The sequence below is a fragment of the Benincasa hispida genome, chromosome 3 (genome assembly GCF_027475165.1).
Source record: "Benincasa hispida cultivar pf3 chromosome 3, pf3_genome.v1.1, whole genome shotgun sequence".
Taxonomy (NCBI): domain Eukaryota; kingdom Viridiplantae; phylum Streptophyta; class Magnoliopsida; order Cucurbitales; family Cucurbitaceae; genus Benincasa; species Benincasa hispida.
The window spans coordinates 12339188-12352505 of record NC_143480.1 but is presented as its reverse complement, the minus strand read 5'-3'; the positions used below and the strand labels follow the sequence as shown (position 1 = coordinate 12352505).

Sequence of the window (13318 nt, the reverse complement as noted above, 5' to 3'; positions counted from 1 at the left end):
TGATTTATATATCATGTGGTATATAATTTTGTTTATTTGAAAATTATGAAATGTGTGTCATATACTGTGATTTATGTTGAACATTAAGTCAATTTATATACTATGATATAATTGATAAAACAATTCGATTAAACAATATATACTCTTAATTTGTATATTGTTCTGCCACTGTTAAATCGAAACTTTTGAATAGTACATTTCAAATATACTAACAAACCTTAATATAATTCATGTATTGGTTAGAATATTTTCAAACAATAACACAATGTTCTAAGGCATATTGAAAAATAACCATGAATCTATTAAAAAACAAAAAAAGTATACATACATGAAAATGAAAAGATAAATTATGAAACATATGATATATACTGCTATATAAATAAAATTTAGGGGTCTTTTTAAATATAAAAAATATTTAAAAATATTTACACTTGCAAAAAGTTCCAAAATTACAAAATACTTTATAGAAAAATCCGAAAATAAAGGTAAAATACATTTTGTCTTTTAAGTTTTGAGTCTAATTTCTATAGAAATAATTAAAGATTCAATCCTTTTTCAAAATTTATTTTCATAAATGTTCATACTTTTTTATATTTTCGTATATAAGATTTAATGAGTTTTTGAATAAGAATAACCGTTGCTTGTGGTGGGCGGCTGGAGAGAGAATGTGACATTGAATTTTTTTTCCATATTTACAAAACACGGTTAATGTTGGAGACAGAAAATACATTTTTTTGTTGAGATTTTATTCATTTGTCTAATTGGAGAGAGAAAATACATTTAAATTTATTTTAAAAACAAATTAAACATGTAAATTTTGTTTGAAACCGAAATACACGTATAGGACAACATTTTTTCGTTAAGTATTTGAAACTATTGTATTAAGTATTTGAAATATATCACAGTATACAAATAAAAAATTAACTCAATATTTCTTATAAATGACAATATATATTATAAATTTTAGGAAAATTCTTATAAATAAAAAAATCTAAAAAAGATATTTACATTTCGCAGCAAAAAGTTCTAAAAATATTTTGTAATATTTGAATTTTTGTTATAAAGTGTAAATATTTTTAAATATTTTTTTAAGTTTAAAAAGACCCTTTCCTTTATAGTTAATATTGATGGGAAAAAACCATTTAAAAATAAAAATATTTTAATACATATCAAGCTATGCCCATTTTGTTCACTGCACCTAATAGTCCAACGAAAATTTGCTGTTCCAATTTTTTAAAAATCTATTTTTAAATTCTAAATTCATTTTTCTGTGGCGGCTGATAATTAGTCAAGTTTAATAATAAAAATAAATAAATAAATAAATAACAACAACAATAATAATAACAACGGTTCTTCCACGTAGTCAACGGCATAGCTATCTTATAAGTGTTTAATAACTTTCTGAATTTTTAGAGAACGAAATAGGTAGTAGAGATGGGTGCCTTGAATTCGGAAATGCATTTCTTGCTTTCCTTCTTCATTCTCGCACTTCCACACTATACTTTTCCCACAAGTTCTCAGCCAACCTTTTTATATCACACCTGTTCCAACGAAGCCAACTACACCAACCACAGCCCTTTCAACAAAAATCTCCAAACCGTACTTCTCTCCATCTCTTCCAACACACAAGTCGATTACGGTTTCTACAACGCCACTTCCGGCCAAGATCCCGACCGAGCCACCGCTTTGGCTCTTTGCCGTGGAGGCGTTCCATTGGAACAATGTAGAAGCTGTGTGTATAACTCAACGCTCAGAATTACTCAAGATTGTCCAAACCAGAGAGAGGCAGAAGGATGGTACCAAGATTGTCAAATTCGTTACTCAAACAACTCGATTTACGGCGTCGAAGACACCAGTACGCTGATGTTCTTTTGGAACTATCAAAGAGCGGAAGACCCAGATGGGTTCAATGAGGCACTAAGGAGTTTGTTGGATCGGCTGCAATCGGAGGCTGCGGCGGGGAGTTCTATTAAGAAGTCAGCTCAGGGAGGGGAGAAGATTCGAAGTCCGAGCATGGATACAATATATGGATTGGTTGATTGTTTTCCTGATTTGTCTTACTTGGGTTGTTTTGATTGCCTCAATCAGCTTCAAGCTTCTATTCCTAGTTGTTGTAACGCCAGCATAGGGGTGAGATTACTTGCAACTAGTTGTCAACTCAATTACGAGTTCCACCCCATTTATCCCCCGCTTTTGTCTCCGCCTCCACCTCCGCCTCCGCCTCCGCCGCCGCCTTCTCATTCTCCTCCTCCTCTGCCCTCACCCTCGTCATATTCGCCTCCAAAACCTGGTACATTTTTTGGTGGAAAATGATGTGAAAAAAACGACTTTTAAATAGTTTTTTCGGACACGTTTGACTTTTAGATAATCTAAACTTACCATTTTATTTCTGTTGTATATTTAAAGTTCTTCTCCTTCGTTCTCTGGTTGAATGAAAATTATGAATTTGTCGTTGAATTAACTTGTATTGCTAAAAAAATCGTGATTAGGTAAGTTATCTTGCTTTTAACTAAGTTTGAGAGTAGTTCTATAGTTTTGGTTGATTTTTTTATTTTTCAGACAATATTTTAAGGGGATTTGAATTTTGGAAACTAGTGATATGAGATGAATTTCAACCCAAATTCATGAATTCCAGTCGGGAAAGTGATCTAAAATTTGGGGTATATTTTACAATAACCCCAATTGACTTCAAATGTGTTTATAAAAAAGTGTACCCGAGTAAAAGAAGATGTATTTTTAAGCATTTAATAAGTTCAATCTAAGTAGATCTTAATTTATATTTGCATTAGTAGTAGTAGTGATACCATCAGAATTGTCATAATTGTATCTCGTTTCAATACTCACAATTATCATATTTAACATGTTCTTTTTTATGTTTGGTTTTCCTTTTTTATTGTTCTTCCTCAATTTACAGTTTAATTACTGAATTTGTATTGATTACGCATATAACCCCTATTATTTAACTTTTTGGTCCTCTTTTATTAGGAAATAACGGCAATACCGGTATAAGTAGAACTGTTTTAATCATTATGGTGACCATCGTTTCTGCTGTCATTCTTCTTGTTGGCATTTTTATCACTTTGATATTGAGGAACCAAAATCACAAAAGACCATTACGCAATTTCGAAGGTATGAAAAATATTCCTCTGTTTTCCTAGATGCGCAGTTTAATATATGCTTTGATCCCAATGTTTTTCATGTCCTAATAATCTACGCTTAGATACATCTCTTGGAGACATCGGTAGTGAAATTAGCAGTGTGGAGATGATTCAATTTGATTTTGATAGCATTAAAGTGGCAACAAATGACTTCTCAACTGAAAACAAGCTCGGACAGGGTGGATTTGGAGCTGTTTATAAGGTATCAAATTGATTAAAAGAATTGCTAACGATGATGGCCAAATCATAATTAAGGAGTAAAGTAATATTGTAACTAGCAACCTATAATTATTACTGATATTTTCAGGGTAAGCTACATAATGGACGGCCTATAGCTGTGAAAAGGCTTGCTAATAATTCCCAACAAGGGGATGTTGAATTCAAAAATGAAGTACTTTTGGTGCTCAAGCTTCAACATCGAAATTTGGTTAGGCTACTTGGGTTCTGTTTGCAAAGAAGCGAAAGACTTCTCATATATGAGTTTGTACAAAATGGCAGCCTTGACCACTTTATATTTGGTATGATCTTGGTTTCTTTCTATGGTCTACGTTTAATGGAAAAGACATCCTTTCTTATAATTGACAAGATTTATTTACATAAATGGATGAGGATGTAGATTTTACGAAGCGGACACTATTAGATTGGGAAACGCGTTACAGAATCATAAATGGCATTGCGAAAGGACTTCTGTATCTTCATGAAGATTCTCGCCATCGAATCATACATCGTGATCTTAAAGCTAGCAATATTTTGTTGGATGAAGAAATGAATCCGAAGATTGCAGATTTTGGTATGGCCAAATTATTTGAAGTAGATCAGACTCATGGCAATACAAATAGAATTGTGGGAACTTAGTAAGTACAAATTTGTTATTTTTCCCTTAACAATACTTTTGAATAATTTAGTGTTGCCAATCATCTTAGCATAGTTTAGTAGATAAAGGTATTCATTACACCATCTCAAATGTTTGTATTGGGTTTCTCACCTAGCAATTATTGAATTAAATATTGCAATGATTTATTGTTTATTTTTATAGTGGCTATATGGCTCCGGAGTATGTAATGCATGGACAATTCTCAGTCAAATCAGATGTCTTTAGCTTTGGAATTTTGGTTCTTGAGATTTTGAGTGGTAAAAAAAACAATAATTTTCACAATGGAGAATACTTAGAAGATCTCTCAAGCTTTGTAAGTATATGAATTTTTATTTCTTAAGATTTCCCAACATGACAACATTTAAGCAACTAACAACCGTAGATGTTCTTTATAAATGCTAATATAAGGTGATCGTTGTAAATTTTCTTACAGGCATGGACAAATTGGAGGGTAGGAACGATTGCAAACGTCATAGATTCAACCCTTAGCGGTGGTTCAAGAATTGAGATGATAAGATGCATCCATATTGGATTATTGTGTGTTCAGGAAAATGTAACAAATCGACCAACAATGACTTCAGTAGTCATGATGCTAAGTAGTTCTTCTCTCACCCTTCCTATACCCTCTAAACCAGCATTCTTCTTGCACAGTGCTACGAATAGATCTAACACATTGCTAAGGCCGTATGAAACTAATTGTAATAGCGTGCCTATTCAATTTTCAACGAATAACATTTCAATTTCGAAGATCCATCCTCGTTAGATTATCATTATGGTTGTAAAGTATATGTTATTTTAATAGTTGTTTCTGATTTTATGAAACTATAGATTAAGCATTAGATGAGCTATGATTTGAATGTATTTTTCTTGTTCAATGAACCGTCAAACCTGACATAGGTTGTGATCCCATTGCAATTCTATTGTGTGATTCATTGCAATTTTTAAGGGCACGATGGAAGGCTGACATAAGTTGTTCTTGATAAGTTAAAATTTCATTAACAAAAAGTTGCATTTCTAAAGGTCCCTTCCCTCGAAGGAGTTTTCAAAGAATCAACAAATATGTTTTAACACAAACATTGTAATAATTGATGAGCAGAGACTAATATGGCCACATGTGCATTTAGAGCTTGAAGACCAAGTATCCTGACACACAAAACCCTGGTCCCAAAGGTCTTATGTAGCTCCAAAAACTTGATACGGTGCAAGAATATGCATTGAATAATAATAAAATTAAAAACGACCTTGATCGAGTATTGTCTTCAAGATTGAGTTGATAATCTTTTAATTATTTTAGAGATATTCTTTCAATTTTATTTAGGATATTGACTTGTGATGCCATTAAAATAAATTAAACTAAGAAAGCAATAAAAGTGATCAAGTATGGAGGTTATTAGCAAAGAGAGTTCTATGGAATAAACTTCATTCATGAAATTACTAGTTTTACTCTTGAACCAATTAACACAATATCTAGATCTAGAAGTCTTTTATTCGAATTATTCCTTTCGAAAACAATCATTTCTTTCACTTAATTACTAATTACTGATCACTTGAAACTTGATAATTAAGTAACGGTACTCTTCATCAACAATCTCTACCGTTATTTGACTACTCTAATGTGTTCAAACGATAGTCTAACATATATGATCTAACATCTAAAGCCTACTTGTCAAAGTAAGATTTAAATCATGAAATCATTCCAATATTGATCTTCACATATGGTTGTAAAGTATGTTATTTTAACAGTTTTTTATTTTATGAAACTATAGATTAAGCATTAAATGAGATTTTTTTTTTAATGTATTTATCTTGTTCAATGAACCGTCGGACCTGACATAGGTTATAATCCCATTGCAATTTTAACACAAGTGGTTGTTGATAAGTTAAAATTTCATTAACAAATAGTTAAATTTCTAAATGAAAAGGCCCTTTCCCTCGCAAATAATCAACAAATATGTTTTAAACAAAGATTGTAATATGGCCCACACATGTATGTAGCTGCCTTCAAAAGATTAAGTATCTTGACATGCGACCTTAATTCAAAGGCCTCTCTTGTTAATATACTATTGAAACGTATTCAGAACACTAGCATACAAATAATCATCTAATCTTAAATACATAGATTTAGTAATATGAAAATCTTTATAACCTCTTAATCATGAGTATGTCTCATATTAATTGAGTTATACTCATATTAGCACTAACAAAAAATACATTTGATACTAGTTTCTTTATATTAATTATTCACTAGTGTCAAAGTTTTCGTAACCACGATATATTAAAGGAGGTCTACTGGGATTGCGCCTGTACCCATGCTACTCCCATCTATTTACACACATTATATAGCTCATTTTATCATGCATTAATATAACTAATTAATACAACAATTGTTTCAAAAAACAAAAAATTAATACAATAATTTTTAGCCGCTAATTTTGAATAACTGTTGAATGTTTCTGCTGTTCACTCTCCATCATATCATTATCATTGTATTATAAATTCAACATAAACCTATTGGCTTACTGTTATTATTTTTGAAATGACTAATTCGATGTCGATTCTTTAACATTGAATTAGTTATTAATCTATGATAATATGTGATGTGAGAGCGAACCTTTAACTCGAGTATGATATTACATATTTAAGATTCCTAAAAAAAAAAAATATTATGTGAGGATAAGAGATATGTATTTACTAGTTGATTTAACCTCAATTGTAAATACAAATTATATAGAAATCTTTCTAAATTTCTATTATATACCATATTTTACTTTAATAAATTAAAATATATTATAAAGCAGTTGAATATATGAAGTAGTATAAAATATATAAAATTGTAGTTTTTGTTTTAATTTAGCAATTTTTTTGGGCTTCTTATATATTTGGCAAAATACATTTAAAAAATTAGGTCTATTGTCTAGAATTATTACTTTTGCAAAAGTAGCAAAAAGCAAGCATACGATACACTTTATACACTTGATACACTTGATACCCTTGATACACTTTTGATATATACTTGATACACTACTAGTATATATTTGATACATTTAACACATTATTGATACACACTAGATATACTATTGATACATGGTTGAAAATGACTAGTTATTTAAGTGTTTTAAGAAAATTCACAAAAATATTTTTTTTTTAAAATATTTTTTTCTCTAGTTATTCCAAATATGTCCAAATTGTTAAAATGAGTATACTAAATTGAGTGCTAATGAGCTTTAAGTTGAATCTCTTCAGTCTATTGTACATTTACATAGAAATGAAAGAAACAACATCATTTAAAAAGGAAAAAAAACTACAAAAGAGACAAGAAAATGTAGTAAATATAAAAATTAAAAAGAGTAATAATTCATATTGCTATAAACAAAAAATACAAAAAGTATACAAATCAATGAAAAAATATACGACTGATATACTTTAAATGTGGTATATTAGTTGATTAATATACCAAAAAAACATGGATTTGTTCAAATGAAAAAATTGGAATACGGAATAAACGAAAATTTAAATCACCATGAGATTTAGTTTTTGATATATTCGATGTTTCCAGAACATGGTGACACACAACTTTGCTCATTGAGCGGCGGATAGATCTTAATTCCAACATTGATTGGATCATTTTCCTGTTTGGGTAGTTTAGTTGAGGTTGATATTGTATGTTTGTCCCTATAATTAAGGAGTGTTAAAAAAATTGTTTTACCATTTAAGGAAATGAATTTTGTTGATAGTTTCTTATATGTTAGTATTAAAGTTTGTTAATTTGTTGTACTATAACTACTTTGACTAGAGTTAGTTTTAACTCTAACTACTCTAACTAGAGTTAGTTTTATTCCCTTTATATCTTATATATATACCCACATGTACACTTCAATAATATGATGAGAGAATTATTTTTTATCAAAAGACTCAAGGCTTTAATATGGTATCAGAAGTGAAACGCAAGATCTTCTCTTGAGTTTTTTCTGTATCCCCCCTTCGATTCTTCCCACGCCTCCTTCAACGGTGAACTTCCCGCTTTCCATTTTCCTTCTTCCTTGGAACTCTCTGCCATGGCCGATGAAGACCCGATCCACTCTCCACTAAACCCTAACATTCCCACCACTTCTTCTACCTTCGACTCCTCATCAATGCCGCTTAATCCTATCGTTCTTGAACAATACACCAACCCCTATTTTCTTCACCATTCCGACAGTACCAATCTGATTCTTATCTCTAATTTATTCATTGAAATAAATTATACATTTTGGAGTCAAGTAATGGTCATCGGTCTCACTGTGAAAAACAAACTGGGATTTGTTGATGGATATATTCCACGTCCAACAGGTGATTTGCTCAGTTCTTGGATTATCTGCAATAGTGTAGTCATCGCTTGGATCCTTAATTCATTATCCAAGGAGATTTCTACAAGCATTAACTTCGCTGATTCTACTCGCGAAATATGGGTTGACCTTCAAGAACGATATCAATGCTAGAATCGTCCAAGAGTTTTCCAACTTCGACGTGAGTTATCAAATCTTTCTCAAGATCAAACTTCTATAATTGCTTATTATGAAAAATTGAAATCTCTCTGGAATGAATTAGCTTCTTACCGACCAATGTGTTCTTGTGGTCGTTGTACCTGTGGTGGTGTCAAAGATCTTGTTTAATACTTTCAAACTGAATATGTAATGACCTTTCTCATGGGTCTCAATGATTCTTTCGGTCAAATTCGAGCCCAGTTGCTACTAATGGAACCTGAACCAACCATCAATCCAACATTTTCCTTGATTGTTCAAGAGGTAGAACAACATGCAATCCCATCCCCTGCCACGACACCTTCCATTTCTTCCACTACTGCATCATGGTCAAGAACTCTTCAATAGCCAATGGAACTACCACTAATTCATGCAATCGATCAAATACATCCAAGAAGAAAGATAAACCTATTTGTTCTCACTGCAACATTTATGGCCACACTGTCGATCGTTGCTATAAGCTTTATGGCTATCCACTTGGCCATCGACTTCATCAGAAAAATCCCTCATTCGAGAATGAAACCCCATCTGATTCACTCTCTTCTCTGACTTCTGAATAGTGTCAGGGGTTATTGTCATTATTATACTCTCATTTAGCCAAGACCAAGACTGAAAATGAATCAACTGCCACTACCTCACATGTTGCAGGAATCTGTCCCAACTCCCATGATTCTCTTATTACATCTGGTGCTTGGTTTTTAGACTTTGGAGCAACAACTCACATATGTTATCAAGAGGATGCTTTTATATCTCTTATGCCTGTTGCAAATGCTTCATTTTCTTTGCCAAATCAGTCTAAGATTGATGTTCAATATATGGGACATGTGAAGTTATCTTCTAACTTTATCCTTCAAGATATTTTGTTCATACCTGATTTCTCTTTCAACTTGATTTCCATCAGTGCTATCACTAAACAATTACCTATTACTGTCAAATTTGTTGAATTTTCCTGTGTGATTCAGGACAAGTTATTTTTTAGGATGATTGGCGGGGCTAACTTGTGGCAAAATCTTTACCTATTTCATGTTGAACAACAAGATAGACATGTTCCTACAGATGCTCTTGTCTGTAATACATCTCATTGTTCAGCTTCTATTTGGCAAGGTAGATTTGGATATCCTTCTCACAAGCACTTGATTGCTTTAAAGAACTTGATATCTATTGATTCTTTTAGACTTTTTACACATGAACCTTGTTTTATTTGTCCTTTAGAAAAGCAAAAACGGTTGAGTTTCCATTGTAATCAACATTTAGCAAATAAGATGTTTGAATTGATCCATTGTGACACCGGGGGCCCTTACCCTACTTCCACACATGCTGGCCGTCGTTATTTTTTTACTATTGTTGATGACTTTTCAAGATATTCATGGGTTTTCTTAATGAAGAACAAGTCTAATGTCTTGAACATTCTTCCAAAATTTTTTGCGTTAGTTGAAACTCAGTATGAAACCAAGGTAAAATGCTTTAGGTCAGACAATGCTCTTAAGTTATCCTTTCAAGATTTCTTTTCATCCAAAGGTATTGTTCATCAATTTTCATGTGTAGAAGGCCTATCAAATGTGGCAAGAGCCTTGATGTTCCAATCCCGAGTTCCCATTCAGTTTTGGAGTGAATGCTTATTGACAACTGCATTTTTTATTAACAAAACTCCTTCCCCTATTTTAGACTGTAATACCCCTTATTTTCGTCTTCACCAATCACATGTTGATTAATCAATGCTTCGAGTGTTTGGTTGTCTCTGTTTTGTTGCTTCTCTGCCTTTCCATAGATCTAAATTTCATCCACGAGCTATTCCATCGATTTTCATGGGATATCCTCCTAGAATGAAAGGATACAAGTTGTATGATATTGAAAACCAGAAGTTTTTTGTCTTAAGAGATGTTGTTTTTCATGAAACTATATATCCTTTTCACAAAATCACACATCAAGACCGTGTTGTTGATTTATTTCCCGACCTTGTCATACCTACATCCTTTGACTATCCTGGTAGTTATATAGCCCATACTCCAGCAACTAGTGAACATACCCACACAACTGATACTTGCCCTAGCCACTTCCCTAATTCTGACATGGATGTGCCCCACTCATTTCCTGTTCAGACTAACAACTCTCCCTCAACCCATAACCTTTTTCCTACATAGGCCCTAACTACTCTAACCCCAATCTCACCTGCTGAACAAAACCAAATTTCACCAGATATGCCCTCATAAGTTCTCAACAACCAGCCAGTCATTCTTAGATGTTCTATTCGAGCCATTAACCCTCCTTCATACCTAAAAGACTACCACTGCAGTCTCCTACAGGCTCAACCGCTTACCTCTTCAAAAACAAAATTTCCTATACATAAATACCTTGGGTATGAGAAGTTGTCTTCTGATTACAAGCATTTTGCTTTATTAGTCTCCTCCATTTTTAAACCTGATTTTTACTACCAAGCTATTCCTCATGAACATTACCACAAGGCAATGACTGAAAAACTCACAGCCATGGAAACAAACAACACTTGGTCTGTTGTCCTCTTCCAGTTAACAAACATTCCATTGGTTGTAAATGGGTTTATAAAGTCAAGTTTAAAGCGGATGGAACTATTGAAAGATACAAGGCTTGCATGGTTGCAGAAAGGTATACCCAACAAGAGGGGCTCGATTATATTAAAACCTTTTTCCCGGTAGCAAAACTTGTGACTGTCAAAGTTTTACTAACCGTAGCTGCCTCTCTCAACTGGCTATTAGTCCAACTCAATGTGAACAATGCATTCTTACATGGTGATCTCCTTGAAAATATGGACCTTTCTTTGGGCTACAAGCATGATCTTGTTAGATCTAAGGGGGAGAAACTTGTATGCAAGCTTCATAAATCAATCTACGGGTTGAAACAAGCCTCACGTCAATGGTTGATAAGTTTTATCATGCTATTTTACATCTTGACTTCAAACAATCCAAGAGTGATTATTCTCTTTTTGTTCGTGGCATTGACATTTCTTTCATTGCATTTTTTATTTATGTAAATGATATTATCATCACAGGTGCGTCTACTGATGAGATCATATATTTAAAACAACTGTTGAATGCCAAGTTCAGGTTAAAGAATTTAGGTTCCATACGCTATTTCCTTGGGTTAGAGATTGCTTGTTCAGCAAAAGGGATATTCTTGTCCCAAAGGAACTATACATTGCATCTATTAAAAGATTTAGGTTTTTTGGCAGCCAAGCCATCTTCTGTCCCTATGGATCCTAATATAAAGTTGCGCATTGATGAAAGTACACTACTGGAAGAACCAAGTTTGTATCGTAGACTAATTGGGAAGCTCCTTTACTTGACCATATCTCGACCTGACATCACGTTTGCTGTCCACAAACTTAGCCAATTTGTTGTTAAGCCAAGACAGTCTCATTTATATGCTATCTACACTCTTTTGAGATATCTCAAGTCGTCTCCTGGTCAAGGCATATTTTTACAAGCTTCTTCTTCATTTCACTTGAAGGCATTCTCTGATGCTGATTGGGCCTTGTGCCCTGATTCACGAAAATCTACTACAGGCTTTTGCATTTTTCTTCGAGATTCTCTTATCTCTTGGAAAGCCAGGAAACAAAGCACTGTTTCCCAATCTTCTACTGAGGTGGAATAACGTACATTGGTTGCCATAACTAGTGAGCTACTTTGGCTATATCAGCTGCTATCCAATTTACAAATAACTTCAAATCTGCCAACTCTAATATTTTGTGACAATGATGCTGCTATTCATATAGCAACTAATCCAATGTTTCATGAACGTACGAAACTCATTGAACTAGCTTGTCATTTTGTTCATGATCATGTTGCCAAAGGAACCGTGAAGCTCATGCCAATTCGGTAATCTTCCCAGCTAGTAGACCTCTCTACAAAATCCCTTTCTCCTTCTGTTTTTCTTCATCTACTATCCAAGATGGGTGTCATTAACTTCCTCACTCCATCTTGAGGGGAGTATTAGAGATTGTTAATTTGTTGTACTCTAACTACTTTGACTTGTTAATTTGTACTCTAACTACTTTGATTAGAGTTAGTTTTAACTCTAACTATTCTAACTAGAGTTAGTTTTATTCCTTTTGTATCTTATATATATATACATCTGTACACTTCAATAATCTGATGAGGGAATTACTTTTTATCAAAAGACTCAAGGCTTTAATAGTTAGTTGGTGTAGCTTTGAACTAGTCCATCCAATATGATCATAATTAAAGCAATATTATTTTATTTTAATTAACAAATTCTATCGACTTTTCTAAGGAGTGACCTAACTGTGATTTTGAATAATAATAATAATAATAAACTAGTATTTTTAGGGTTTGCCCTGCTTGTAAATCATTGAACTGTATTGAAGGTCAAGGAATTATATGATCGCGATCTACAAGATATTGGAGACGGTGACAATTTATGAATTGTATATGTTCCATATGTTATACGAATTATGATCAAAATGTTAGAAAATTAATAGCGTGTGGTTTTATTGCCTCAGATTAGATCTCAATATTTTGAAGATTTTCGGAGAAGAAGACCTAAACTATGTACCCAACAAAAGATTTTCAGAGAAAGTAATCATAAAAGTATATTTTTAATATATTTATTCATGCAAATCCTTTTATTCTCTTCCATTTAAATTTGATACGTTATTAAATGCTATAGTATTTTATTTTAAGAACTGATAAGTATTGTCTTACTAGAATTTTTTTCATATACATCTAATATTGGGTATGGTAAAAAAAACCTACCATTTTTACTGCATGAAT

The 13318-nt window shown here is 32.6% G+C and overlaps 2 protein-coding genes across 2 annotated transcripts; both read left to right on the top strand.

Annotated features, from left to right (window-relative positions):
• Positions 1-1422: 1422 nt before the first annotated feature.
• Positions 1423-4934, top strand: LOC120073886 (cysteine-rich receptor-like protein kinase 10). Its single transcript, XM_039026801.2, has 7 exons — positions 1423-2290; positions 2986-3129; positions 3221-3360; positions 3466-3676; positions 3775-4012; positions 4195-4345; positions 4466-4934. The coding sequence occupies exons 1-7, from the start codon at positions 1435-1437 to the stop codon at positions 4793-4795; spliced, it is 2070 nt and encodes a 689-aa protein (XP_038882729.1). The 5' UTR covers positions 1423-1434; the 3' UTR covers positions 4796-4934.
• A 3153-nt stretch (positions 4935-8087) lies between these two features.
• Positions 8088-9112, top strand: LOC150037030 (uncharacterized). The gene is made up of 3 exons (XM_090311853.1): positions 8088-8396; positions 8511-8652; positions 8901-9112. The coding sequence occupies exons 1-3, from the start codon at positions 8088-8090 to the stop codon at positions 9110-9112; spliced, it is 663 nt and encodes a 220-aa protein (XP_090167979.1).
• The last annotated feature ends 4206 nt before the right edge of the window (positions 9113-13318 follow it).